At 30.9% G+C, this 24,603-nt stretch overlaps 4 protein-coding genes across 8 annotated transcripts; 3 read left to right on the top strand and 1 right to left on the bottom strand.

Annotated features, from left to right (window-relative positions):
• Nucleotides 1-2,593: 2,593 nt before the first annotated feature.
• LOC107419653 (transcription factor MYB52) lies at nt 2,594-4,817 on the top strand. The gene is made up of 3 exons (XM_016028420.4): nt 2,594-3,059; nt 3,615-4,058; nt 4,354-4,817. The coding sequence occupies exons 1-3, from the start codon at nt 2,945-2,947 to the stop codon at nt 4,539-4,541; spliced, it is 747 nt and encodes a 248-aa protein (XP_015883906.3). The 5' UTR covers nt 2,594-2,944; the 3' UTR covers nt 4,542-4,817.
• A 4,639-nt stretch (nt 4,818-9,456) lies between these two features.
• LOC107419647 (transcription factor MYB52) lies at nt 9,457-11,318 on the top strand. The gene is made up of 3 exons (XM_048474364.2): nt 9,457-9,922; nt 10,296-10,760; nt 10,929-11,318. Exons 1-3 carry the CDS (start codon nt 9,808-9,810, stop codon nt 11,099-11,101), a joined length of 753 nt encoding a protein of 250 aa, XP_048330321.2. The 5' UTR covers nt 9,457-9,807; the 3' UTR covers nt 11,102-11,318.
• A 1,855-nt stretch (nt 11,319-13,173) lies between these two features.
• Nucleotides 13,174-17,366, top strand: LOC107419644 (pentatricopeptide repeat-containing protein At1g73400, mitochondrial). 5 transcript variants are annotated; one of them, XM_060814606.1, is made up of 4 exons: nt 13,174-13,361; nt 13,713-15,663; nt 16,197-16,265; nt 16,915-17,366. In XM_060814606.1, exon 2 carries the CDS (start codon nt 13,859-13,861, stop codon nt 15,275-15,277), a length of 1,419 nt encoding a protein of 472 aa, XP_060670589.1. In that variant the 5' UTR covers nt 13,174-13,361; nt 13,713-13,858; the 3' UTR covers nt 15,278-15,663; nt 16,197-16,265; nt 16,915-17,366. The 5 variants fall into 5 exon arrangements, 4 of the variants coding, with proteins under 4 accessions (XP_060670589.1, XP_015883894.3, XP_024929745.3 ...); XM_016028408.4 differs by having other exon boundaries at nt 13,174-15,663; XM_025073977.3 differs by having other exon boundaries at nt 13,174-15,663; nt 16,153-16,265.
• Nucleotides 17,367-20,085: 2,719 nt separating this feature from the next.
• Nucleotides 20,086-24,194, bottom strand: LOC107419655 (glutamate decarboxylase-like). The gene is made up of 6 exons (XM_016028422.4): nt 24,010-24,194; nt 23,684-23,888; nt 22,381-22,581; nt 21,722-22,190; nt 21,466-21,518; nt 20,086-20,771 (listed from the first exon to the last, which is right to left on the bottom strand). The coding sequence occupies exons 1-6, from the start codon at nt 24,093-24,095 to the stop codon at nt 20,316-20,318; spliced, it is 1,470 nt and encodes a 489-aa protein (XP_015883908.3). The 5' UTR covers nt 24,096-24,194; the 3' UTR covers nt 20,086-20,315.
• Between the last annotated feature and the right edge of the window lie 409 nt (nt 24,195-24,603).

Raw genomic sequence — 24,603 nt, 5'->3', positions numbered from 1 at the left:
ATAAAGCCACTTAGTTCATGAAATGATATAAAAATTAAATAAAACCACATGTCTCTAGAATTTATTTTAATTTTTTATTTAGTTTTTTTTGCTTTTGACAAGGACAAAATTTGTTTTCCACCAGAAGGAGATATGTTCACAGGAATCTGAATTGTTAAACCAACTTCATAGATTAAAATAAATTTGAGAACAATATATACTGGTGACATGAGGATTAGAATATATAGCGTAATTTATCCTAAATATTATCTATGCACACACCCTCACCCTTAAAGACAATAAATAAAATAAATCTCTTATCCGGTGTACCTAATAATGTTATGCTAAAGTTTTTAGAAAGAATTAGAGTTGAAACCTTTTGCTTCATAAATTTGGAACCATTGAACTTATAATGAATTACATAACAATGAAATACTATATGGTCTCCATCCACCTCTTGTAGATGTTCGTTATTCAATAATTGACAATTGTCCTATTAAACCTAACACTAGCAAAAAAAAAAAAAAGACAGACTTAGGCAAAGAAAAGAATACTACAGGTGTATGAGCAATAAACATATATATACAGGTTTTAATATTTTAAACATGTTATGTATGAGCAATAAACATATATATACAGGTTTTAATATTTTAATCTGTTATGAACATGTTCTTACCTTATGTTAAATATTGAAAGCTGATATATATATATATATATATATATATATATATATATATATATATATATATATATATATATATATATATATATATATATATATATATATATATATATATTATTGTGAATAATATTGAGTTGATATGGACACGTTACAATGGTGATGCCTTAATTAATATTTTAAAAATAATAAAAAACATAAAAATAAAATGACAACTTTTACCACTTGCCATTTTAGTTAAAAACATATTTCTGATATATCAAAATTATATATATTATGTATTTACGATGGAATGCTTTGTACACGAGATCTCTTATGAAAGTTAAACGAGGAAGTATAATTTTAGTTATTAGCCTTTAAAATGGGTTTTTATAGATGAAGGCTTCTGATTTAGAATATCTAATCATGTAACTTATATGAGAAAATAACCTCACATAAGAATATTCTATATATCTATATTAATACATTATATATTATTTATTATTTATTAGCCAAGTTCAAATAATGTCTTTAATACAAGGATTAATATGAAATCTTCATTTTTCAACCATTGGATCCCATTAAAAGCTGAGAATTCGAAATTATATTTGTTAATTACCAAGTTTCAATATGTTTCATTTTCTTTAACTAGGGTTTTAGTATGTGATCAAAGTCATATTTAATTACTTTTTAAATTTTAAATTTAATTTTTGATGTAATTTAATAATTATCAATAATGATTTTAATTTAATAAAGTAAAATTAACTTTACTTAAAACTGACTGATTATTTATATATGTTGATATATATATATATATATATATATATATAATATGTATGTATGTATGGTTACATATGTGTGGTTAGTTTGGTAGGTAGGTGTTCTCCTTGGCAGGTCCAAGTCCAACACAAGAAATTAACAAAAGTTTCATAGAAATGGCTTTCGGCAGTTGGGTTGTTGGACAGAATTGTAATTTACTATTTTAAACAGCAACCACACAACCAGTAGAAGGAGACTCGGATGTTTGACTAAAAAACTATAAGTAGTTATTTAATAATTATGAATGTGGAAAGGAGTATGTCTGAGTCTCCACGTGTTCGCAAGTTTTTCTAAACTCTAAATCTATTTGTAATTAGTTAATTAGGTCCCAAAAGTTGATCATTAACACTCATACATACCTCATGTATCATAAAGTCTAACAACAAAACCAAACACACCCTTTTTCTATATATGTACACATATACATAAAATTCTATAATTATAAAATTGTCATTTAATTAATTGCACCAAAACAATAGAAAGAAAAAATTAGGTCCACGTTTATTTATAGAAATCAAATTGTAATAAAGTTTTGAGTTATTTTGGAATAAGTACATGTATCTTGAGTGGAATTGAATTTAATTAAGATATCATCCTAAAGTAATGAATATATCTTTGTTTTTCACATCTAATTTTGTACTTGATTAGCAGATAATTTTAATTTCTTATTTTTACAAGGGAAGTTGGTTATTTAATTACTTATACTATTAACGTGAAGATGAAATAAATAAATAAAATAAAATAAAATAACAAAGGGTAAGATGAAATTATCTGAATTTAAAATGTTATTTAACATATTGAAAAAAGATTTTTTGTTAGGAAATTATGAATATAATAGAAATAAGTACATATATATATATATATATATATATATGAATTGGCTGCTAGGTGGGTTATAAGTAGACGTTGTAGGTTAGAAACTTAGAAAGATGTTGAAAGCAGAACCATATATTTCACACCACCAAGCAACCCTTTTTATCTCTTTCTCTCATACATATTCCTTAATTAAATAATTATATATATATATATATATATAAGATAAAATAAAATAATAATATTGGCAACAAAAGGGCGTTTTAATAGTTAGCCAAGACGTTGGCATCAATCGCAGGTGCAAAAGGTCTATCCAAACCCTTCCAACTCTTAACGGAAAACACTTCCCCCATCTCTCCCCCTTTATATTCTCCAAGGATCCTCCCCCTTCTCTCCCTGTCTTGGTTGTTATTTTGCTTCTTTTTCACAATCAAGACTCTCTCTCTCTCTCTCTCTCTCTCTCTCTCTCTCTCTCTTTCTCTCTCTCTCTCTTTGGCTTAATTAGTTTCTTATTTTCATTTTTTTTCTCTTTTTTTAACTTTTAATTTCTCGGATTTCTCTTCCGATAGTTCATCAACTATATAGCTATAGAAGAAGAGGATTAATCAATTAATCCTCTTCTCTTAATTAGTTTGTGTTGTATTCTGATTAAGTTATTCAGTAAAGAAAGAGAATATGTGCACTAGAGGCCACTGGAGGCCTGCAGAAGATGAGAAGCTCAAGGAGTTGGTGGAACGATATGGACCTCATAACTGGAACGCCATAGCCGAAAAGCTCCAAGGAAGATCAGGTATGATTATTAAGACCAAGAACAAAAATCATATCTATCTTCTTCTAATGATTGACCACTATAATTTTATTATTATTATTATTATTATTATTTTTTTTTTTCACTAGTAAAATTTGTTCATGTTATCATTAGATGGCTAGGGTTAGCTCGAAGGGTAATAACTAGAAAGCCAAAACAATTTTTAAAAATTTATATTTATATATATAATTTTGTTATAATATATATGTATGTCGAAATTAAAATGGATATATCTGATCAATTACATAAATTAATATTTATATCCAATGAATTATATGTAATTAGATTATATAATCTATGATAGTGTTAGTTATCTATAATTGATCGGGGATTGTTGATTTTAATTTGGATTTGTTCATGTATAACATTAATATAACTAATATATAAAATTTTATTGGAGTGGGGTAGTTTATACTGAGCGTTTGCTTGATTACATGTAATCGAACATGAGAAGACTACTAGAAAATTACTATATACACCCTATGAACAACTTTATATATATATTGAGCTAACAAAACAATGAATATGAATCTACAGGGAAGAGTTGTAGGTTGAGATGGTTCAATCAGTTGGACCCGAGGATCAATAGAAATCCATTCACAGAAGAGGAAGAAGAGCGGCTTCTTGCTTCGCACAGAATCCATGGGAATAGGTGGGCTATTATTGCCCGGCTATTTCCTGGTCGAACCGATAATGCAGTGAAGAACCATTGGCATGTCATCATGGCTCGAAGATGCAGAGAAAGATCCAGACTTTATGCCAAAAGGGCTTCCCAGAAATTGGGAAGCACTAATGAAAGGAAGTCTTGTTTGAAACAAGCAGAGGATGTTCAGATGGTTAGCAATTGTGAGATTAAGAGCAGCTTTGCTTCTTTCATTGAGAACTACAGGGAAAGATGCAAGTATCCCTTTCATAGTACTTTCCCACTTCCAAAACAGTCCAACCTTCTAAATTCGAGTCCCTGTTTCACAATTCATGAAGGTACCTGCACCACGCATGCATATGCATATATATCTATATATATATATATATATGTATATAAATTATCAAGTCAGGATATCCCAACTTAAATAAAAATTGAATGCCACACGGGATGGTCAATCTCTTAGCAGAAAGATACTGATATATTATAAACATATCCACTTTATTAAAATTAGTATATCTTAATATAATTAGGATGCAAATATATATATATATATATATATGTATATATATGTTTCCTAGTTATAAGAATAGCTAATATATAATGTCTGATACATGGATTGATATCTTGCAGAGAACTCTCAGCCAAAGGAGTTTTATGATTTTCTGCAAGTAAACACAGAATCCAATGGAAGTGAAGTGATAGACAACAATTCAAGGAAAGATGATGAGCAGGAGGAGGTTAATCAGAAGGAAGTTATGGAGCAGCAGAGCAAAGCTTGTGTTCCATTTATAGATTTCTTGTCTGTTGGAAGTTCTTAGCTATCGTGATCAAGGATGAAATTAATTAATTAATTAATTAATTTCAGTCTAAAACAGTTAATCATCATCACTTACATATACATGTAAAGCTAACTAAGCAATTAGCTAGTGATCAACAAAATGCATCTGATATGAAGCTCTAGAGGCATGATTATTTTGTAGCATTTAATTAGCTGATCAGCTTGAAAAGCAGAATTAGTATTTCTCTATACAAAAAAAGTTAGTCATGCATGAAAAACCACGTATTGGTGAAATATATTATTAATTCTCGCCAAATGTTTGGATATATCTATGAATCAATCTCCTATGAAATGTCTGATATTAAGTGTTTTTTTTGGTAGAAATGTTTGATATTAAGTTGATCTAATGAAATAGATGTCTTTAATGCTGTTGTTCTTCTTGCAACAGGTTTTAGTTATTATTACTTTATTCTTTATGTATTTTATTTATTTATTTATGTATTTTTCGCATATAAAGAAATGACAACCCTAATATGTAATGGATGTATATATTACATAATATATAATTATGCAATATATTATTTTTTTAATGTGGGTGCCCACTATGTGGTGCGGACGATCGTTTAACTATATTGGATTACATATAGTTACATTTTGATTATACATAACTATATGGATCGGACAATTATAAATATTTGTTGCGTATTTCTTGATCAGTGACGTCTCATAACTTAGCATTTTTTATGTAATATATATATATATATATATATACAAAAAAAAAATTAGCCCTGGTAGACGGTTAAGCGTGGATCATAAGTTGTCCAACATATGAGCTCAGGTATAATATATTGTTGGCTCTAAATATTATAATATAATCTATTAAAATACGCACAAATATCAATAATGGATTATCCTAATTGACATGACCATCTTATGAGCTTCTATGTAATGAATGGAATTGGACGTACAAACTCATGAACATATGCATATGATAATATAAATATAACTTGGATAATACACAATATTATTTATTTAATAAGTTTACTAGTAATTTTTATTCTGAAGCAAAGATATTCAAAGAATAGTTCATCCGAATAGTGCTATAAAACATACACATATTTATTGTTGAGACATATATTTGGTAGGTAGGTGTACTCTTTGCAGGTCCGACGTTGGCTTTCGGCAGTTTTACAGTTGAGAAGTTCAAATTACTTCTGGACCCAGAAACCTCTCCTTTATAAACAATTAGGTGATTAAAGTGTCAAAATCATGTTAAACATATATATGGAACAAGGGATTGCTAATTATTAAACTGAAGTGTGCTTATTCAGATTTTGTCCACAGTTAAAGCTGATTTTATACATCTAGTCAAAGATAATTTTATACAAATAAATTGTCTCATATATATATTGTATCGTTTTTGTAGGATCGATTTCAAACTTAACTTGATCATGCAGGAAATACAAAAAAACAGAGAAAAAGATACAAGGCTGATTACAGTTCAAAGCAGGTTAACTATATATATATATATATATATATGTGTGTGTGTGTGTGTGTGTGTAATATGCTTAATCAAAGTCCTTAGTCCCGAGTTTTGTTCTTTGTTGGAAACTATCTTCGAATATATTGAAACACATGTTAGCATAACTGTTATATATATATATGTGTGTGTGTGTGTGTGCATAAACGGCACTTCAATTAATTAATGATTTAAAAACTAAAAATATAGTTTTGCAAGTGACAACTTCAGCACATGGATAATAATATCGCCATTATAAACTGAGTTATGTTTCCTTAGAGATCAAATCTTAATATATATATATATATATATATATATGTGCATATAAACATTGATATTTAATCGTTCTTCTATTAGGACTGTTTTGATGGAATTAAAATTATTGATCTCTTATTATTAGTTCTTGTATTGTTTATGTATTTGAAGTTTGTAAGTCTAGCAATATACTACGATACTCTAAAAGAAGGCAAAGTGACCCATTAAAATAATCAAAATACTGATAAGAAAAATCCTGCATTATGACAATCTTGATGTGGAAATTTCGATAATATATATATTGTTAAGATGTGAGAGTTTTCATCCGGAATATATCATATTGCTTATTATCAATAATAGGGCAATGAAAAGTGCCTAATATTATTGATAGTCAGATGAATTTGAACAAAAATTTATTCAGGATTCCTATATATATCTATATATATAGAAAAACTCCAACAAAATTCAATTTATTTTATCAAGCTAAAATTCACTTTTTTAATTAATATTGGATTCTCAATTAAAAAAATAAAATCCCATCGATTGATAGAATTCAATGATTATCAATAGTAAATCTTAATTTGATAAAAGATGTAATTTCATACTCAATAATATATTTTTTTGAATGGCATATTTATCCTTGCAAATCTACAAAGCTAGATGATGATCCAAATGATGATATTGATCATATGATCCTTTCTTATCAACCGGATTCATTACATATAGACGATCATGATCATTTTTCATTGAGTTTCTTGCCAACTTAAGAAGTATAGCTAGTAAAAATAAATATCAGGGTTTGAAATGTCGACTATTAGATTGTAAAAGGATTTCGACCAGAAGCAAATCAAACTTCGTGAATGTTGATTGTCTTCAGTTGAATAATTAAAAAGAAAAAAGGCCTTTAGTGGGAGTAATGAAACATCCAATAAATATTATTCAATAACAATAATATATATTGTTTCGGCCGTAAGTTAAGATGCAAAGTGTAAAGAAGAAGAAGAAGTTCCGGTATAGAAGGTAGCTAAGATAGCTAGACGAAGTCTTTCGAAAATTCATGGAATGAGATGTTGATATAAATTGATGACGGCGGTCAAGAAAAAAGGTAGGTGAAAACAGGTAAACAGTCAAATAGGAAACCCTATACACCTAGCAGCCGTTAGGATTGTCAGTACGAAATTATTTTTTATATTTGTATATATGGTCTCTAATTTTCCTTTTTTCTTTTTTCTTTTTTTAAAACAAAAAGAGAAATCACGTATTAATATTAAAATTGTGAATAAAGTTAAACTAACATTTCGGAATCATTACAAAATTGACATTAATTTGTATTTTCCGCATGCATATTTCAATTTAATTGGAGTCATATGAATACTTTCTTTAAGTAACAAGTCTTTCTTACATCAGAAAAGTAAAAGAAAAAGAAAATAAATAATGTTTTTCTTAAATATTAATTATGACATAAAAATCATCAAATAAATTCTTATATTAATTATGACATAAAAATCATCAAATAAATTCTTCTGTTAACGGAGCACTATCTAAATTAAAAATGTTTTTTTTTCCGAAAACAACAATAAAAATAAAAATGGGATATTTGTTTGTAAAGATATTCATAAATTATATGGTGCTGTTTTCAGACACACACAGAGAGAGAGAGAGAGAGAGAGAGAGAGAGAGAGAGAGCAAATGTGACAGTAACTTACCAGTTTCCAAAATGTAAAGCTCGTGGGCAAAAGGCTTGACAAATGGTGGGTGAAGAAGCGGAAGATGGATTTGGATGGTTTACTCACTTTTTTTACAAGCAATTTCTGCTACTTGGGGGAAATGGTAGGCCAACAGTCAAAAGAAACATTACATGCGTCCATCAATATCTATTACAAAAAGTTTTCTTCATTATTATGCAATTTTTTGAGTGGTGGGCTCTAGACCGCAGCATATATATAGTAATTCACATGCAAATATCGAGAATTGGCCTTTGCATTACTATATATTCTTAATTTTTTTAGTATATTTTTATGTAAATTTTTTTTATTAACGTACGTTAAAAAAAAAATAAAACTATTCTATAAATAGCTTTTAAAAATTGCACATTAATGAACCCAATCGATAATTGATCACATTAATTAATTTATACCATTTGGAGAGAGCTAGAGAGAGAGAGAGAGAGGGACTGGTTTAAACAATTTGATCCAAGATCTTAAAAAAGTAGTTAATTATTTGATAATGAATGAAGGGTAGATTCGAGTCTCCACGTGCAGTTGTGTGGTTAATTTCTAAGCTAAAATTGTTAGTTAATTAGGTTTCCAAAGTTGATCAAAACCTTTAACGTTCTTAGCCAGAAAAGAACCTAATAAATAATAATTAAGTACACCTATACGTACATCATCTCTCAAAGTCTATAACAAGATCACCAAACCCGACTCTATAATTTGAATGAGCAAGCTTACAATTTGAGATTTGGGTTCTCATGATCATCTAGTTAATTTAATGATCAGCTTACTTTTAAAGGCAAAGGGTTTGTGAATATCTAATTATTTGGTTAATAATAATAATAATAATAATAATAATAATAATAATAATAATTTTCATACTAAAATCATCTAATGCATTTTCATTAGGATCAAATATTATTAATCATTTAATTATTTAAAGGATGAGATTTAAAAATGCATTTTAATTTATATAATTAACGAAAAATTAATTTTCTCCTTATAAAGTTTTAATATTTATATAAATTTTTAAATATATTTTTAAATTTTAATTTTTAAAATAATTCAAAAGCATAAAAAATTCCATGGACATGGAAACTGACTGGTATATATACTAATTATTAATATTCAAGTTAAGAAAAAAATTAGTTATGGATTTAATTTTTTTCTCAATTATTATTATTTTTTTGCAATAAATGTTATTTCAATAATGTTTAATTTAAGAAAATTTGTAAGAATTATGAAATTAATAAAAAATTAAAAAAAAAAGAAAAAAAAAAAGCAAAAGCTGGAGAGTCTAGGTGGACCGGTCATGAGTAGACGTTGTAGGTTAGAAACTTGAAAAGATGTTGAAAGCAGAACTATATTTCACCCCCACCAAAGCAACCCTTTTCTTCTCTCTGTTGCCTTTGTTATTATAAATTCGTGTTGGTGTGTTTTAATAGTTAGCCAAAATGTTTGCATCAACCGCAGGAGTAAAGTCTGCCCTAAAACCACTTCTTTCTCTCTCTCTCTAACGAACCCAAAAAAAAAAAAAAAAAAAAAAAAAGTCACTTTCCCATCTCCTTCCTCCTAATTCCTTTACTTCCATTTATTCTCTTTTAAACCGATCATCTTCATTTTCTCCTTTTGTCTTCATTATTAATTCTTTTCCTTTTCCACCGATCATACCTCTCTTTCTGTGACCCATACGTGAGGATCCAAAGTCGATTTACCGTCTGTGATTTTAGGCTTTTCTACTTTTTTTTTCCTTTCTTTTTTTTGGTTAAACTTGAGCTTAGCTTATTAGAAAGAAAGAAATACATATTATTCCTAATAAGATGTGCACTAGAGGCCATTGGAGGCCTGCTGAGGATGAGAAGCTTAAGGAGTTGGTGAAACGTTATGGACCTCATAACTGGAACGCCATAGCCGAAAAGCTCCAAGGAAGATCAGGTATGATATAATCACCAACAATCATATCTTCTTCTTCTTCTTTCTTTTTTTATTTGTTTATGTTGCTAGCAAGGGTTGGGTGTGTGTGTGTGTGTGTGTGTGTGCGCGCCTATATATATATATATATATATCAACTAGCTATAAGTAATTAATATATCAAACAATTTTTGGAGTAGAGATATAAAATTTTAGGCTGTTGCTTAAAAACGCTCAACATATATATAGGTAATTTCTCTTCGAAAATAAAACTAATTGATTTCATATAAATTATATGTAATTAGATGCTAATCAAATAATATAAATTGTTGAAAAATTATTCCTAAACAACTTGGTTAATTAATAAAACTTTGTATATGTGAATTTGAATATGCAGGGAAGAGCTGTAGGTTGAGATGGTTCAATCAGTTGGACCCTAGAATCAATAGAAGTCCTTTCACAGAAGAGGAAGAAGAGCGGCTTCTTGCTTCTCATAGAATCCATGGAAACAGATGGGCTATTATTGCCAGGCTTTTTCCGGGTCGAACCGATAATGCTGTCAAGAACCATTGGCATGTAATCATGGCAAGAAGGTACAGAGAAAGATCCAGGCAGCTTCATGCCAAAAGGAGTTCGCAGAAATCGGCGATCGGCGAAAGAAAATCTTTTACAGAACAAGAAGATGATGATCAGATGGTCAGAAATTCGTGTCAAATGAGGAACAGATTCACTTCCTTCATAGACAACTACAGTGGTAGATATTTCAAGTATCCCTTCACAGTTCATAACACTTTCCCACTTCCCAAACAGTACTCTTACAATCAATTACACTACTCAAGTCCTTGTATCACAAAGCATGAAGGTACAACTGCACCATCAATCTTTAAAGCTATATATTCATTTACACCATGCAAATATATATTAGTTTTTTTTTTTTTTTTCCTTTGTAAAAAAAAAAAAAATTATATATATATATATATATATATATATTAATATTAAACCCCTTTGCATGTGATTGATTTTGTTGCAGAGAAATCTGAGCCAGTGGAGTTTTATGATTTTCTGCAAGTAAATACAGAATCCAATGGATCAAGTGAAGTGATAGACAATTCAAGAAAAGATGATGAGGAGGTCAACCAGGAAGCTAGGGAACTCATGCAGAGCAAAACTTTTATAGATTTCCTGTCGGTTGGAAGTTCTTAAACATATACATGAGAAGCTAACTAGCTAACCTTGTAATCATATACCAGTTACCATACCAAAAGTCAAAATATATGTATATATATATATATATATATATAAATTTGTAGTTGAACAAAATAAATATAAGAGAAGGTTGATTAGTCATGCAAAAACCATGTACTAGTGAACAACAAGAGAATGTTAAAATATTAATGGATTTCCTAGAAGTCTTTTGCCTTTTTTTTTAAGTCCAAAGGTTTCACATATATATAAATAGAATTTTGATTTCCTGGAAACATAATTTCCATCTATGTTGGAACCTGTTGATGTGATAAGTTGGTTTTCTAGAAGCATGTTTAACTAGAATTTTAGTATTAAACTATTTGTTGAGGTATTATCCTTTTCACTTAATATATCTTCTCAAATATATTTCCAACATTTCATATATATATATATATATATATATATATATATTATATGTGTTTCCATTTTTGATTGAATAAATTTATGAGGGTCTCAATTGTATACTTAGAAATTGAAAATTTTTAGACTGTAGAGCACTAGTTAAAGTATATTTAACCCAAAAGGAACACTAGATTTTGTGATGATATATAATATAAAATTCCCCTAATTTTAAAGAATATATGTTTTTTTTTTTTCTCTTTTTATTAGCTATTATACATAAAAGCTTTTCTCTATATATGAATGATTTTTGGCCAGGCCATTTTTGGCTGTGATATTGCTTTTATGTATATACCATTTTTAATAAAGTAACTTAATGAACAAATCATGATAATGATATATGATTTTTTTTAAAAAAATTTATCTGTTGGTTGTTAAACTTAACCTCCCACGAGATTCAATGAATTGAAGATACTTTATACAGAGTTTGATGTATTTTTTTTTTTTTTTTCTTTTGACAAATTAAGACATGATCTTGACAGGACTTATAACTACCAATTATATATGCGTCTCTAGATTAGTTTAAGGCACTAATCTAACACATAATTCATTTTACTCTTTATAGGTTCGCTTATTTATGCTCATCGTGCAGTATTGTTGAAGCTACTTAATTATTTGATGTGACATTGTTAATGGGTTTAACTATTATATAATTGTGACAAGCTTTTTTCTTTTTTCTTTTTTTTTTTTGGGGAAATAAATTGTGACATGCTCTGTATTTTGATAATTTATTAAATTCCTTATTATACGAACTCCGTCAATTTGATAATATATCCAGGAGATATCGAGTATCCTGGTAAAGACTTTTTTTATTTATTTAGTTTTTCTTTTTTATGTTTTATCATGTCATATTCATTAATTTATAATCCTTTTACAAACGATAAAGCAAAGATATTTTTGGACTTTTTTTTATTTGTTTATGTAACTTCAAATATATATAGGCAGGTACCATAAATGTGTTTTAGGCCTCATGTCAATTTGGTCTATAAGCTTTTTGTTAGTATTGTTGTACATGAACTCTAATGTAATGTTAAATTAGTTCATTTATTATATATTTTTTAAATCAACTATTTAGTATCTAATAAAACAAAAAAATCAACTATTTAGTTTTTCAAATAAAATTAATGGGTAGAACACGCTTAAATTGGAGATTACTTTGAATGGAATTGATAAAAAATAAAAAAAAAATAAAAGAAATTATGAGCTATAAATTACTTAACTTTTTTAAGAATCAATAATGTCCAATCCGTTTTTTCACATTCAAGTATATATTATTTATGTAGACGATTTCTACTATTTAGAAACCTAATAAAAAATTGATTTGACAGTGTATAATATATGATAATTTACCCTATAAAAATACGAGTAATAAATTTTACTACTTAGACTTAAATCATAATAATTAAAGATATGAGATGGCATTTAAAAAAAAAAAATTGAATCCTTTTTATTGATTATTATTTTACAAGTTTAGTGCAAGTAACCTTTCAAAACTAATAAAAAATTAATAAAAATTTAAAGGTATCAACCATATTAAAGAACCTTTTTTTATTTTATTTTTATTTTTTTTTATAGAAAATTATATTAATAAAATGATAATATTGTGTAATTGTTTGATTATTATTATTATTATTATGATTATCGTCATCGTCATTATTTTCTCCCTCGCTCCTTCTCTGTCTCGCGCACTGTATTTATCTACCTCTCTTTCCCCTTCTCTCTGTTGCTTTGCTTCCACTATTTTTCTGCTGAGCCCTTCTCGTTTGGCTCTTGTCCACCGAATGAAGCTCAACCAATACACACATCCCCTTAACGCCTGGTAATCCTATTTTCTCTCTTACTTTATCTATTACTTGTTCTTTAATCGAGGTCACTTAATTCTTGGCTTGTTTAAATACCGACTTTTGCGAAATGGGTCTTCTACATTTGAACAATACGATGCGCCGAAATCTCGCATCTTCAAATCCTTTGAATTTGATAGACTTATTTCTTAAGAACACCTCCCCTTTTAGGTTTGGTTTCTTCTCGCTATATAGCGCTAAAGACCCAATCTTTACATGTTTGAGCCCACCTATACTCGAACCCACTTATCATTTTCCCATATTTTTATCAAATTCGTGGTTGGTTAGTCAGAAATTGCTGTTTATGGGGACCCCTTGTTTGAATTCAGTTCAATGGGTGCATTCCTTGAATGGAATTATCGCATCCAGGGCCACTGGGCGCCGGTTTTCATCTGGGATTGTTGGATTGGATGAGAATTCTGATTGTGATATTGGGATTGATTATGATAAGAATGGTAAAGAAAGTGATTTGGATATGATGTACAAGACCATTATGGATAATTCGCATGCTTATTCTAATATGGAGAAAGCTCTTGACCAAGTTGGTGTTCCATTGACTACTGACTTGGTTGTTGAGGTCCTCCACCGGCTTCGTTATGAGGAAAAACTAGCATTTAGATTTTTCACTTGGGCAGGCCACCAAGAAAATTATGATCACGAATTTCGGGTATATAATGATATGATTGATATTCTGTCTAGTACAAAATACAAGGTGAAGCAGTTTAGAATTGTTTGTGACCTACTGGATTACATGAAGAGGCACGAGAAGAAAACTGTTCCACTCGAAGTTCTTTTGACAGTTTTGAGGCAATATACTGAAAAGCATCTAACCCATCTGCACAAGTTCGTCAAGAAGAAGAAAATAAGAGTGAAGACACAGCCGGAGATCAATGCCTTTAACCTGCTATTGGACGCTCTCTGCAAGTGCAGTCTGGTTGAGGATGCTGAAGGGATGTTTAAGAGGGTGAGGAAAAAGATTAAGCCTGATGCTACTACATTCAACATTTTGTTTTGTGGGTGGTGTAGAGTTAGAAACCCAACTAGAGGGATGAAGATACTAGAAGAAATGATCCAATTGGGTCATACGCCTGATAATTTTACTTACAATACTGCCATTGATACCTTCTGTAAAGCAGGGATGGTTACTGAAGCAGTTGAACTTTTTGAGTTCATGAGAACAAAAGGTTCCACCATGTCTTCTCCCACCGCTAAAACTTATGCAATCATGATTGTGGCTCTCATTGAGAATGATAGAATTGACGAGAGTTTCAAATTTCTTGGATATATGATTAGCAGTGGTTGCCTTCCTGATGTTTCAACATACAAGGAACTAATTGAGGGGATGTGTTTACCTGGCAAGGTTGAAGCAGCCTACAAATTCCTTGAAATGATGGGAAATAAAGGTTATCCTCCTGATATCGTTACTTATAATTGTTTTCTCAAGGTTCTTTGTGATAATAAACAGAGTGATGAAGCATTTAGGCTTTATGGAGGGATGATTGATGCAGGTTGTATGCCCAGTGTGCAGACATATAATATGCTGATATCCATGTTTTTTGAGATAGGTGACCTTGATGGGGTTTTTAATACTTGGCATGAGATGGACAAGAAGCGGTGCACACGGGATTCTGATACTTACTGCGTGATGATTGAAGGGCTTTTTAGTTGCAATAAAGTAGAAGAGGCATGTTCTCTTTTGGAAGATGTTGTAAACAAGGGTATTAAATTGCCATATAGAAAGTTTGACTCCTTTCTAATGCAACTTTCTGAGAATGGTGATCTCCGGTCCATCCATAGGCTTTCTGACCATATGAGAAAGTTCTACAATCCTGCCATGGAAAGGCGTTTTGCATTGAGCCAGAAACGTAAAAGTATTCGTTTGAGAGAAAAGTAATAAGATAGAGTGGCATGTGAAATTCTTTGTTGATCTAATTTAACCATGCCAATGCTGTTTCTAGGGAACTTGAATTCAGAAGCATCATCAAATCCCATCAACTGAGTCACTATAATGGATTTTGGAGAATATGGCATGTATCCTGTCAAATTGCCTCCAATAGCCTTAACCTTGATGCTAAGTGGTATCATGGAGTTACTGTTTTGGTCTGGAGTGTTTATCTTGAAAGGATAGCTATAGGTGTTGTTTTTTCAACTGATATAGGAGGTCATATTCCAGAGAAGAAGAAAGAGCCAAATGTGTGTTTCTGCTTTTCAACGTTGCTTCTTTAGTGGAAGCTGATCTTGAAAAGCTTAATCTTCATTGTTAACGAAGAGAAATCAATGGTTAGTCTACATGTTTACGAACACTATATGGTTTTTGCTATTATGAGTTTGACGACCCGTGATTTCCTTCTTGATGGTATTGCATAATTGGACTTAGGGAGGAGTTAGTTGGTGCCATCATTGCTTTTAATTTCTAGTTCTATTATGTTTATTTCACAATGGTTCATCCTTAATCCCAAACTTCTAAATACGGAGAGATGATAACATGTATGGAGGTGGCTTCGAACTGAAATCCAATTTGTTTTGACCAAAATACATCTCCTGCATTTTTTTTACCATTCTATATGGCCTAGGTGTAAGACTGTTGTGGTGATATATATTAGATTTAGGAGCATAATGTCACAAAGTTATTTTATTTAGGTGACTGGTGTGATTTTGGTTGTTGGTTATGTTCAACTAATTATTTTGAGTTATTTGTGCACTTTTATGTTTGTAATCTTTTTAACCATTTTCTGTGTCTTTCTTCAATTTACATTGACATTACTCTAGTTTTTCTGAAACATGGTTTGGCAATACACTGGTTTAATATGCAGCTGACAGAAAAAAGCACAGTGACTGCAAGTTCCTTTGCAAATGCTCATCTAGCACTTTCATGGGTTCAGGTGAGCTGATTTTCCATCCTGAGTAATGGAAACTCAGATTTTTTTGTAAGTGGATCTCCACTGAAAGTTGACAAGATTTTCAATAGCCATGATATTGCAAAGATATTGATGACACATCTGCAACTTTGATCTAAACTTGCAAGTTAAAAAAAAAAAAAGCTTCAGAAAGGTTATCGTGTTATTCTCATTTTAGAGCCAGAAACAAATGAAATGCCTGTATATAAAGCCAGAATTCGTCCTTCAGAAGATCTCAACCGAGATATAATCAGTAATGTTGCTGGATCTCTACTTAGTTATGTGCAGAAATACAGCAGATTCTCAATTTTAATGTTTCTGAATTCAGAAAACTTTTTATTAGGTTCCTTATTCTAGTGAGATGAGGACATTGTATGGTGCTATAATTCTGTAACTTCTGTTTCTCTGTGCTTCACTGTGTCAGACTTTTAAGTCCTTGGCTGCTAGAAATTGTTTTGCCATGAATACTTATTTTCCTTATTATTTTTTATTTATAGAGGATGTTAAACAGCACAAATAAATAAAGAAGTCTGATGGCTTATCATACTCGGTCCTTTATGTTTGTGTGCTCTTCTTCATTTGTTGAGGAATAGAATGTTGAAAGTCGAATTATATTCTATCTACTTTGCTGCAGGGATTGAATTCGAAGAAGGAAATGGCGATAGCCATGCAAACTTCCCATGTGACGATCATGGGGTGCAGTGTGGAAAACTGGATCACAACTAAAACCACGCCGTTGTCCATCAAGTTGATATCTAGTATTCAGGCCAAACTATAGTAGTCAAATGCTCATTCTGGAGGGGTGGAAACATGCAGCTACTGAGAGATCTCTTGTGAATTATTACCTATGTTTACTACTACCTCCCTGTTACGTTCATAATTAAGTAATCTATAAGTATATATTGTATGTCATCGGATTTTGTATTTGGGTTTGTTACCAAGGAACAGCTTAGGTGATGACCAACGTTGGATATGATTCAAGATTTGTCTTTAAAATAATTTTACTTAATTTTAGAGAGAAGATATTATCAACTAATGGTGTGATACAACATGCTTTATATATATTTTAGTTGTTGTTGTTGTTTCTTTTTCCCCTTTTTTCTGGATTGTCCAGTCTTCCTAATATATATAGAGTTTATTGCATAGAATTTGTGAAAATTCACATATCATAATGTTTATTTAAACTAAAAGGGAAAAAGCTATAACAGTCATTAAAAAAAGGAAACTAGAAATCTTGTTACCAAATCAAAAAATTATCTTTGTATGTAATATTATTTCATAATCCTCTCTGAAACGATTAACTTGAAAAGGAGGTCAAGCAAAATATAGGGTTTTACTTTTTGTTATATGTTTTTCAAAAATATCATTTTTGCTGGCAAAAATAAATAGCCTAATCTATATGATGCTATGGCCGGGCCTAGTAACGTCAAGCAATGATGTGGCTGGCTGTGTTGGGCTTTTCTGTGGTCTCCAAATTGGGCTTTTCTTTTTAGCCCAGAGTCCTCATGGCAGCCCATTCACCGCGGAGATAAAAAACAAAAGAAGAAGAATAGCTTGATTTTTTTAATTTTTTATTTATTTAATATAAGGTATATTTAATGTTTAGATGTTAATAAAAAGTGATACAAACCCAATGCTACTTGTACTAGAAAACAATTGTAATTCCCCCTAGAAAATAAAATTATTGACATGAGAAGGAACATATTTACTAGTTAAATCATTTGCAATTGCATGAATCTCAAGCCAATCTTCCAACTATGGATGGTAAACTGAGTCGATCCCCTAAGAGCCATAAATGAGAACTTTTAGACATTTCCACACCTATATATATATCTATATATATATATATATATATATATGTATATATATATATATATATATCTGGCAAAATATTATTGACAGAAAATAAATGTACTTTTTTTTTTTGGTCAGGGTTACAGTAATTATTTGAAACATAGAAAGTTGTTATAGGCGAATCTCAAAGAGATTATTCCTAATATACTAATAAGCATAGGAATTAAAAGATTTTTAAATTTTAAATTTAAATTTTACAACTAAAAAATATGATATTAATTGGGCAGTTTTCATTTTGGTTTTAATGTGTCCAATTAATATTTTGTAGAATTATAAATTTGTAAACCTATATAAAAGGTTACATCTTCTAGCATTTCATACACACAAAATATTTTAGCTTTAAAAGCAATTATCTACTTTCAAATTATATAGTTTTTTTGTTTTGTTTTGTTTTTTTTTGTTTTTTTGGTTTTTAAACATTAAAAAGGTACCCTGAAGCTGTCAGGGTAACTCATCTGTCCTCTACGTGGTTAAAAAGTTGCTGATTTGTTCTCCCCTGTGGATGATTAAATAGCTTTCATTGCAATTGCAAACTTGAAATAGATTTCCAATCGATGTGCCAAATCCACTATTGTTTTGTTCCAATATTTTTCCACTTAGATCAGCATTCTTTTATATATGTTAGAATCTGCACGACGATATGTAAGAGTGACCATTGGCCATTTTATTATATGTTAAAAAAAATTTCAGTGTGTTTTGCGTACTTGGTTATGTATGACCCAACTATAGTCTATAGTGAGGTCTATTCATTGCCATAGTTTGCTAAAACACTTCTCTATATGATTTTGATTTTCCCATACCGAATTTTGCTGGATTGTTGATTTGTTCAGATAACTAATGAAAAAGTACATTTGGGTTATTATTGTTTTGCATATTGAGGGAAATTTTAGTACTGGTTATATCTTATAATTAATTAGCTAAGGATGACAGTTCACCTTATCTATGATCTATGGTTATTGATATTTCTTATGCTCTTGTCTATTTAGTCTTGGATGTTACTTAAAATCTTTGAGACAGATTGCCTTTTGATTATCAAACGGTCTCAATTGTTGTTGGAGTAGCTTGCCTTCTCAAGACCGAGTATCTATATTAGCAATCCTCAGTGAAATGGTCTTCATTTAATGTATAAAGTAACATAGGTTCAGCATTTGATTTATCTCAGAATCCCATTGACATTAGTACAACTTTAAGATAGTATGAGCTTGATTTTGTGGGATTGAAGATGATAGAAGAAGAGAATCCTTAATTCTTCTCCAATTTACATATTGTCATCGCAGTGTCAAATCTCATTTGACTTCCTCCATGCCCTTGTTTGTGATGGGTATATTTCAAATGAAATGCACTGTACCCTCCACCTCATTAGTCCCGTAGAATTGAGTTTGCACTACCATTAAAGTTTGTAAAAATGTCAATGGGATTCTGGGATGGATCAAATACTAAACCTATGTTACTCCCTATATTACGTGTAGTCCATTCCACTCATTCATTCCTTGATCAAAGGATTGCAAATATAAATGAGATCGCTACAAGATGCTAAGTCCACATAGGTCCCAGTCATTCTAATATATAGAGTTTAATGATAGAATCTATGAAAGTTCGCATATCATAAAGTTCAATTAAACTTAAAAACAAAATGCTATTAAAATCATTTAAAAAAAAAAAAAAAAACTGGAAATCTTCGTTACCAAAACGAAAAGTTATCTTTTTATGTAATATTATTTCATAATCCTCTGAAAAGATAAATCGAAAAGGAGCCCAAGCTAAGGGAAAGATGTAATGATATGAAAACTGGCCATTAATCTCTTGCATGGAAGTTGAAACTTTTATAACACCTTCTAGAGAACCATTAATTGCTTCCAACTCTTAATTAATATTTTGGCTTAACCTTCAAAATCAAAATTTGTTGAGTTCATCTATGAACTTTTCATAAAATCTTCCCATAAAAAGCAAGTTAATTTCTCAATGAGATTCAAATTCACTTAATTAGAAAAACTTGAAATAGTACTCCAACTTAAATTGCAATACATCACAAAACATATGATGTCAATGGATGGAAAGAAAAGGTAATATTGCAAGATCATACCGGAAAGTAAAACAGACAGACACTCTAAAACATAACCAACATTAGCATATGGAATTAGAATCCATCTTACCAGCAGCAAGTAAACTAGTTATGGAAGCCTAGCAGACTCCAGTTTTCTTTCCATTGACAAACCGCTTCCACTTGTTGACCATCTCTGATTGAGTTTCGGTTACTGATCTTTTCCTTTTCTTAACTTGTTTTTGGTTTTCATCGACAGCTGTCACATGGGCTGCGTCTAACTCAGCCAAAACTCTCTCAATGTCTGAGATAAGTCGTACGGCCAAGTTCCGGCTGAAATCTTCTCGAACCACCACCCGAAGGACAGCAATGTTTTCGGCGTTTGCTGGCATGGTATAGGCAGGAACAATCCATTGGTAATTTCTCAAACTCTCTGATACATCAAACACAGTGTATTTGCTGGTGTCTTTCAGCGAGCAGGCCACTACGGGTACACCTATGTCCTTGGAGATTATGTTAAACCGCTCTGTTTTGTCTAAGCCTTCTTTCAATGCTTTTGCAGTGTCCATACAGTTTTGCATGATGTCCTTGTAACCCTATGTAGGAAAATCAGTACAGAATTATTTAAAATATACATAGTCGAGAAACATTGTCAACTATTTTATTGAATTCTAGTCATTCCAGTGAAATTAAGTAGCCTAAAATGGAAACTAGACAGAGGATGCAGGTAAATGCCGAACACCATAACTAAAAACTAATGTCAATCTTCGGATGACACGATATACATGGGTTGTTGACAAAACTTTATATACATAATAAACCGAATAGCTTAAATTTTTGGGTTCAGGTATTAGAGTTAAAAAATCCTAAACACCTAAGTTCGAGTCGCACCAATTTAACACTGGTTATGTCCTATCATCCTATGTGTTTCTGTCTTAAATTTAACATATAAATGTAAATAAAGCAACTCAAGAGTTTACGTACTAAGGAGTTCATAAGCATAATCCCACACAAGAAACATTTTTCAGAATTCAAGATTCTGATTGAAGAGATTCTGCAGTCAGATTGCCTTAATTCTCATCTACATTCATATTTCCATTCCTAAAAAGGAATCTCTTTGTTTTAGCATACCAACCACTTAAAAGATTTTAGGATAAGAATAACACATGTCCTGTAAGAATATATACAGACTAGTGAACAAGTTACAACTAACAACTCCAAGCTACATCAATAAAAGAACAAAAGTGTGTATTTCTGGGGTTCTGTATATAACATGATTGTAAAAATTACCTCAAAACCCAGTCGGATAAGTTGATAATATTGAGCAATTATTTGACTAGAGCCTGCAAAATAAGTTTTCCCAAAAATTAAAAAGAAAGAAAACAAGAAAGGATTACTAGCTAATACATCAAACTATCAATGCTAATAGGAAAGCAGAGAGTACGTAGTAATGAAAGATTCAAGTTGACAATCTAGCATGTTTTCCAACGTCAACTATAGAAGAATAGCTAATTCATTGAAAACATGTAAGCACCTAATGTAATACCTTTTGAGAAGTTGAGGGTGAAAGTAGGTTGATCAGATCCAAGGTAATTGATATTAAAGATAAGCTCATCTGGCAAGTCCTCTTTACTCCTCCATATAACCCAGCCAACACCAGGGTATACAAGGCCATATTTATGACCACTTACATTGATGCTCTTGACTAGAGGCAAACGGAAATCCCACTCAAGATCAGGATAGAGGAATGGAGCTACAAATCCTCCACTGGCAGCATCAACATGAATGGGAGTGTCGAACCCCGTCTCCTTATTCTTTTTGGTAAGAAGTTCATTGAGGAGCTTCACATCCTCAAACTCTCCATTCATTGTTGATCCTAGAATGGCTGCTACACATATAGTGTTCTCATCCACCAACTCAACTGCCTGCAGAGGGTCCATTACATAATACCCTTCTGAAAGCTTTACCTCTTTCAGCTCTACCTCAAAGTAATTTGCAAACTTCTCCCAGCAAACCTGTACAAGTTCAACGACTCTTTCCTCAAGATCACTAGAGCATGTATCAAAACTAAGATTTCAATAATTATATGCATATGTGCAGGGTGTGACTACAAAAGGGCATAGATTGATTTTCAAACAAAACATCAATGTTGTAAGGACTTTATTAAAAGTAGGTTGTATGTGTAAAATCAAGAAGAATTCTCACCTGCACATTAGCTCCTGTGACTATATTTGGCTTATCATAAGGTTTACCCTCTGCTTTTCTCTTATTCTGCCACTTTCTTTTGAAAGCGAGACCGGCCAGCATTATTGCCTCTGACGACCCCACAGTTCCCACACCAACAGCAGCTTCTTCATCTCCAACAGGAGCATTGAACAGGTGGGCAATTATATTCACACACCGATTCTACAAAATTGTAAGTAAGATGAAAACTGTCAATGGTGGTTAACCGGAACTAATATGTATATCAACAAGAAATCTTTATCCATTTGGAATTATCAAATGATGATTGCTTTTTAGTCCACGAGCAATGAACTTGGCATTAATTGAGAGCATTTACATTCATGCAAAATTATGTTGGTGGCGTAGTCGGTAGAAGGATATTCTACATTCTATTTCCAACTCATATATATTCAATTATGGATTTATTTTATTTTATTTTAATAAACAAACTTTTCTGAAGATTTTGTTCAATCTAACATCAATATAATGTGTGTCATGCAACTATTTCCTTTTTCTCTCTCTTCTTTTTTTTTTTCTTTCCTTTTTTTTGGGGTTAGAATTTGATTTGAATTAGTTCTACCTAAGAGGCTATAACAATGTAACAATGTAATGAAAACTTGACTATGTTAGACCATTGTAATTTCTAAGCACAATAGTCTGCATGTTTTTGTACAAAATTCTTATCCCATAAAAAGCAAATCCAAACTTTAGGGGATGGATAATGGTCAAGAAACACAAAAGTAGGTTTTGCAGAGAAAATAAAAAAGAAAATAAGAAAGGCTGAGAGAGAGAGAGAGAGAGAGAGAAATAAGAACTATGATTCTGTATTTTCTATAAAATGAAACTTGCTTACAAAAAGACAGCAATTGCCAATTAATTACATTTAGCATATATGGACAATTGTAGCCGACATGACACAAAGGAATAATTAGCACAAATAGATAACTGACACGTTGCAACAATACTGAAGTAACTGGATTTGGTTAAGAGACAAACAATCATCGTAAGCTAACTAAAAAGACACGTGTAAGAAGTTAAAACGCTAGCAGACAAATGAGAGCAGATTTAATGAAAACACGACAGTAGCACATGTCTAAACAGATGGTAATTAAAAGAGAGAGAGAGAAAAAAAAAAAACAAAAAAAAAAAACATTTAATCTATGAACTCCAGTAATCCCATTGGAAGGCTCTGCCTTTTTTTTTTTTTTTTTTCTGCAAAAAAAATAATAATAATAAAATAAATAAATAAAGAAGAAAGTATTTTCTTGATAAGGGGGGAGCAGACCTGGAGCTCAGTGGTGACAGGGTACTCATCCATGTCGACGTAGTTCTTGTTGACGGAGGTCATCATAAGCTTGTTGCACTCAGGTTCCATCCACGTCGTCACGAACGACGCCAGATTCAGCCTCGGCCTCCCATCCAGCAGCAGCTCGTCGTGTATGATCTGGTACGCTGCTTCCTTCGGAATCGGCTTCTCCGGCAACTTGAACCTGAATTAACAAAACACAACCAAAAAAATGCAAAATGCTGACTAATCAAATTACTCAAAACGACCACAAATGGTCGATGAAAAATAATTGAAGAAGAAGATGATGAAGATTTGTAAGGGACCTTGGGAGAGGAGTACGAACGTATCTGGAAGCGAAAGTGGAGTCCAAGTACTCTTCATTGTCTCCGGTAGTCTTGCTGATCACCATTTTCTGTTTTTTTCAGAGAGAAACTAACAAGAACTGAGAAAAACTAAGTCTGTGAGAGAGAGAGAGAGAGAGAGAGATTAAAATGTTTTGGTCTTTTTCTCTTTTTATTTTATAGAAATGAAAGAAAACAATTTTTCTTCCTTTTTTTTTTTTTTAAAAAAAAAATTATTTGATGGAACGTGTGGTATAACATAAAGATAAGGTTCGTACAAAAAAATGAAAACCACGAAGATAAGGTGGTCCAAATATTTTGTGTCCTTCACATACTTTAATTTAATGTTTTAGAGAGAATAATGTATCAACTAATGGTGTCATAAAAGAAGTTTAGTATATTTGAGGTTTTTTTTTCTTTTTTTTTTTTTTTAGGGGGTTTTGGCTGAAAGTTTTGCATCTCATAATGTTAAGAGTAAATTTTTTTTTTAATTTAAAAAAAAAGAAATTAAAAAAAAAAAAAGAAGAACTAGAAACCTCTGTTCCCAAAACGAAAAATTTCAGAATCCTCTATAAA

Source organism: Ziziphus jujuba, chromosome 2 (assembly GCF_031755915.1).
Source record: "Ziziphus jujuba cultivar Dongzao chromosome 2, ASM3175591v1".
NCBI classification, from domain to species: domain Eukaryota; kingdom Viridiplantae; phylum Streptophyta; class Magnoliopsida; order Rosales; family Rhamnaceae; genus Ziziphus; species Ziziphus jujuba.
This window is presented reverse-complemented; position numbering and strand designations above follow the sequence as displayed.